General features: G+C 33.0%; 1 protein-coding gene across 2 annotated transcripts; it reads left to right on the forward strand.

Moving 5' to 3' along the window:
• The first annotated feature begins 253 nt into the window (after window positions 1–253).
• LOC115033359 lies at window positions 254–1,307 on the forward strand. 2 transcript variants are annotated; one of them, XR_003838675.1, is made up of 3 exons: window positions 254–465; window positions 529–1,102; window positions 1,193–1,307. XR_003838675.1 is itself a non-coding variant. In XM_029485735.1 (2 exons), the coding sequence occupies exon 1, from the start codon at window positions 652–654 to the stop codon at window positions 1,030–1,032; it is 381 nt and encodes a 126-aa protein (XP_029341595.1). In that variant the 5' UTR covers window positions 254–651; the 3' UTR covers window positions 1,033–1,102; window positions 1,193–1,307. The 2 variants fall into 2 exon arrangements, 1 of the variants encoding a protein (XP_029341595.1); XM_029485735.1 differs by having other exon boundaries at window positions 254–1,102.
• Window positions 1,308–5,642: the final 4,335 nt, after the last annotated feature.

Consider the following 5,642-nt stretch of genomic DNA (forward strand, 5'->3'; position numbering starts at 1 on the left):
TCGATGTCGGGTGAATTATTTTAACATAGAGACTGTTAATGGCAGGTTATAAAAAAGTGACTTATAAACATTATGTTAATCTGGGCATAAAATTGACAAAGTATTAGAAATAATGTGTATGGTGGAATGTTATATATCTGAAAATAGATAAAATACAAATATTTAATTGTTGTTATGTATTAGGAAGTATATATATTTTTTAAATATTATATTTAAATTATTTATAAAATTTGTACAATCTGGTTGTAGCGTGTCAATAGACCGTCACCAAGGCACATTACACCAAGACCCATTACACCAAGACCTGATCCGAGGTTCGAATTTAGTCAGGATGCACAATTTCCACCATGGTTTAGCGGGGGTAGCCATAACAGAGAGAGGTTTTATGCACAATATCTGCCAGGGTCTACCGGGGGTAGCCATAACAGTGCTCTTGCAGCATCGCCCTTCAGATATTCAGAGATGGTAAGTTTTAAATAAAATTATTACTTAGACTCAATATAAAATAAAACAATAATTTTTATTTAGACTCAAGACAGTGATTAATTTACCTACCAACGGTCGCAGAGGGCATTATCACAAGTTATACGACCTTCAACGCCTTCCACACCTACAAGACCGGGGGTATACGCGTTGAACCTGATTGACAACATGTTATTTTCGCCTTCACCGCTACGTCAATCACAAATAGATGAATGGCTTCGGTCCTTTTCACCTGTACATTCATTAGATATGCCTTCACCAGATATGTTTTCACCTTCAACACCGGGGGCAAACGCATTGAATGCTGTGGGTGGCGTGGTATTTCCACCTCCTTCATCGCCACGACAGTCACAAATAGACGAATGGCTTAGATCTTTATCCCCTATCTCTCCAAGTATGCTAAACATAGTGGGACCTCAGGAACTCCCGGAATTTGACGTATTAATATTCGGGAGGTTATTAAATACCACTCAACCCATCCAAGAAGTAACTGATTGGGCTGAGGATGGCTATAATTTCATCCTGAGCATTCACGCGTTAGCAATTTAAAAAGAATGGTACGAGAACGGAGCTGACGAGGAATTGAATCACCATATGGATGCCTATGAAACCCACGAAGGTAAATTACGTAAAAACTAATTTATTAAATATATTTTATATTATGATTTACAAAAAACCTAATATTATTATTCAATATTTTGTTTTTAAGATGAGGAAATGAATCGCTATATGGATGCCTATGAAACCCGTAAAAGAGAATTTCAAAAAAACTAATTTTCTTATATTATTATTATTATTATTTTATATTAACTGGTAAATAAATATATTATGATTTACAATAAACCTAATATTATAATTTTATTTTCAAAATACTATTTATAATATAATGTTAGCACGATAGTAGTAATTTTTAAAGTAATATGTAGGTTCTGGAGAACCGCCCCCTTAAATTTTTTACATGTAAAAGCATAGGCAATTCGTAGTACACGTCTACGAAGCCTGTATTCCTAACACATTTAAATTTGAAATAATATATAGTGTATATGTTAGTAGTAATGTGATAACAATAATTAAATAATTGGTGCAAAAATATACGATTACAATAATATATAATTTCAATGTGTGTGTTAAAAATATATGTTGATAACGTGAACGATGTTGATTAAGTCCATGATCGAGCGGCGCGGCAAAAATATATGATAACAAATGATAACTGATAAAATATATGCCGCGTACGTACGCGATCAGCGGGTGCGGGTCAGAGGTCAGAGGGTCTGAGGGTCTGAAGGGTCAGGAGAGTCGGCGGTCTGAACATACTTTTTTATCCTACTACTATAGTATAGGATTGTGTATATTATACTTACTGCGTATGTCCTTATCCGACTGACGTAATAAATTTATGACTCGATGAATGTTAGGTATAAAAACTGTACTGTATTCTTTTACGTAATACAAAATAGATCACTAGGCGCATTGAACAGGCAATTTAGGTGGTACTACATGGTACAACCTTTTTGATTTAAAACATTTCAATTAACAAGGTAGATATCTTCTATTAACGCTTTTTATAGATGTTATTATAGTATTTTATAATTTAAATTATATTTTTAATATGAAAATAAATTTTTTTACCTATTTCAAGGACATATTATTATTGTAAAAACAAATTATAATAAACATTTACACATTATTCTTAATAGTAAGTAAATACAAAAACTAAAACGTTATCTAATATCATGTATTGGTTTTCAACAAGATATTGTAGTTGACACTTAACAGAATTGTTATTAACTGTAGATTACTAAATTCTGTTAAATAGTAATAATATAATAACATTTTTTCTTTTTGAGATGATGCTAATATCTTATGCTTAGTACCTATTTTAATTATTACTCGTATTTTAACGTAGAGACTGGTAATGACAGCTAATAAAAAAATGATTTGTAAACATTATGTGAATCTGTGCATACAATTTGACAAAGTATTAGAAATCATGTGTATGTTGGAATGTTATATATCTGAAAATACATAAAATACAATTATTTTATTATTGTTATGTATATCAACATTCAACATCATAATTATATAATTAATCATCTGCTATATATGAGGTAGGTACTTATATGTACATTATACATTATACACACTCGATGTGCGTTTTCGACATTATTATATTTTTGGCTCTCCTGCGTTGAAGTTTTTTTAATACTGTATTCTTATACGTAATAAAATATAGATCACACGGTTCATAATTGTTATTTCATTAATTTAACAAGGTGTATCTACAAAGAAATAACGGTTTAATACTTTAATACTCACACATAGTGTTACAATTTGGGTTTTCGGCGCAGTAGACACTTTTCCCATGAGAATCCATCCAAAAACTGTTGACAAGGCTATCGGCTGACCAACTTCACCCTCTTTTTTATCTCCCAATATGAGGTATGGAAAAACATCTGCACCCAGCAACAAATCGATCGGTAGTGCTTGAGCGTACTCCAGGTCAGCTGAATTCAACCCACCTGTATGAGGCCACGCTTGTTCCCACATACGTTCCGATGGAACAGAACCAATGATACGTTGTAACTTGTAAGATGAGAACATCAACGTTTAAGTGTGGGCTGTCACACCCAACCGGATTTACGTTCACGTTAGCGCGTCCTCTCACGATCGGAACTTGTGTGCCAGATAGAGCCTGCACTGTAATGTCACAATTTCCTCAGGTTAAACCTAGACACTTTACGTATCGTTCAATGATGAAACTGCTTTGACTTGCACTGTCTAGAAGAGTTCTTACTTTTATGGTATCTCCATTCTCACTTTGAATAATAATTATTCATAATAATAACAATTATTACTGCAGCGGACGCCAACGTACGTGTTTCCAGCCACCCCCCCCCCCCTCTCACATTAGAATTTTCCAATTTTTTTTTGGCAAATAATTAGCATGCAATTAGCATGTATTTGCATGCACAATTTTGTGATTTGTACGCGTTTTAATTAGGCGTTGTATCAAAAAATAGGTGGGGAGCAGTAGACACGTGTCTGTGACTCCGCCACACATCACAAAAATTTAAATTCAAATTTTTTTCTACGACAATATTTTAGCATGTAATCAGCGTGTATTTGCACGACAGACCCCGCAACTCTATCGTATTCCGTTGCTTCGAAATACTCATTTTTCTGATTTGCACGTGTCCCCAGCCCCCCCCCCCCCCCACTTTGGAAAATACTTGGAAATTCAAAATCGTTTCTACGCCAATATTTAGCATGCAATTATTATGTGTTTTCTCGGCTAACAATTTGTATATTATAACTTTTTTTCCAAAACTATATATTTTATAATTTAGATTATAAATCCAAATAATTGTTAAAATAGGCAATTTTTAATTATACCATCCTTGTAAATACGATTTTTCAATTAGATTAAATTATTAAAATTGTATATATATTTTTAATGTTGTTATGATTATATAAAAATTTAAATAACTTTTTATACCTTAGTTTGAACTTTTTAAAATTAATTTTATTACAAACAAATGGCCTTTTTCTTACATGTAAATAAAAACAAACTTATAAAAAAAAATCAAAATATTAAATTGTATAAAATAAAAAATTATAATTGACTTTTGTTGTGCTTTTTACGGGAATGGGTTTTTTTTTGAGATCATCAAATATTTCCCAATTATTTGATGCCCCTCTCTTCTAAAGTGTACTGCGTGTGAACCTAATCATAATGATGATTCCACGAACCGTCAATTATTTGTTGCACTCGCATCCTGTTTTCTGGTTTTAACTATAATGTACATTTATCTACTTATGTGAAGAGCAAGCCCCATACCCTGCCGTTAAATACATGGCTTGTGGTTTTGAATGTGTTTTATTATATTATTATACTCGATTAATCCCGCCGTCTAGCGACCCATGTATTTATAGTTTAGTTATTACATATAGATTATTATGAGGGTCTTTCACTCCCCTAGTATCATCCCTTACCACCTATGTTATTATTTTGATTATAGCTTGTATATACTCTCACCTTGATTGCCTGTGTTATTATGTTCCTTATACTGGTATTATTTGAAAGGAACGGATACTATCCGTTACACAATATATGTGGCGCCTTTAATAAATATAATATTATACGACGTAATATTACGGTGTTATATTTATTACATAACTTCAGGGTACTTGGGCAAACCACAGTAGCATATACGCCGGAACAGAACGGGAAAGTCGAGCGTGATAAGAGAACAATCGTAGAAGCGGTCAGGACAATGATTTGTACGAAAAATCTTGATGTGTCATTATGGGCAGAAGCTGTGAACACAGCAGTTTATACAATTAATCTAACCGGAACGAGTTCACAGGATGGTAAGCCACCTTACGAGTTATATTATAAATAAGTCGTGCCTGATATTAAACATTTACGAGTTTTTGGTACTGTGGTGTATACACACATACCAAAACAAAAACGTCAGACATGGGATCCAAAGAGTGAAAAAGGAATATTTGTTGGCTATTCGAATAGCACGAAAGGTTATCGTGTATGGTATTCGAAAACAAATAGAATATCCGTGTGCAGAGACATTATATTCGAAGACGAATGTAATAAATATGAAAATATAATTGCAGACACATAAGAGTGTACAGAGACTCAGATTAATTCAACGAGCGTGCGTGCGAAGGACGAAAACATAGTCGATGATAGAAATGTTATGGTTCTACGTGACAGGAATACGCTAAAGAAACCGGACAGGTACAATGTTCAGACTTTTATTGCTAACTGTGTCCATCCATTGAATTATAATGAGGCAATTACTGGGTCAAACAAAAACGAATGGGAAAACGCTATGATTGACGAAATAAATTCGTTACATGAAAGTCAGACTTGGACTCAAGTCGATTTGCCACAGGATAAAGTTGCATTGCGAAATTCATGGGTGTTCAAAACCAAATATAAAACTGACGGTAGTATAGATAAATTTAAGGCCAGGTTGGGTCATTAAAGGTTGTTCACAGAAATATGGTATAGATTACCATGAAACATTTTCCATGATTAACATGTATTATACATATAGTACATTATAACATAATATATAAAAAAAACATTCAAATCGTGGTTTAATTAATAAAAGTTTAAAATAATTGAACACTGG

The sequence above is a fragment of the Acyrthosiphon pisum genome, chromosome X (assembly GCF_005508785.2).
Source record: "Acyrthosiphon pisum isolate AL4f chromosome X, pea_aphid_22Mar2018_4r6ur, whole genome shotgun sequence".
NCBI lineage: Eukaryota > Metazoa > Arthropoda > Insecta > Hemiptera > Aphididae > Acyrthosiphon > Acyrthosiphon pisum.

Excerpts from the sequence above, each read along its gene's own strand:
- LOC115033359 (XM_029485735.1), top strand. The coding sequence starts at position 652 with ATGTTATTTTCGCCTTCACCGCTACGTCAATCACAAATAGATGAATGG.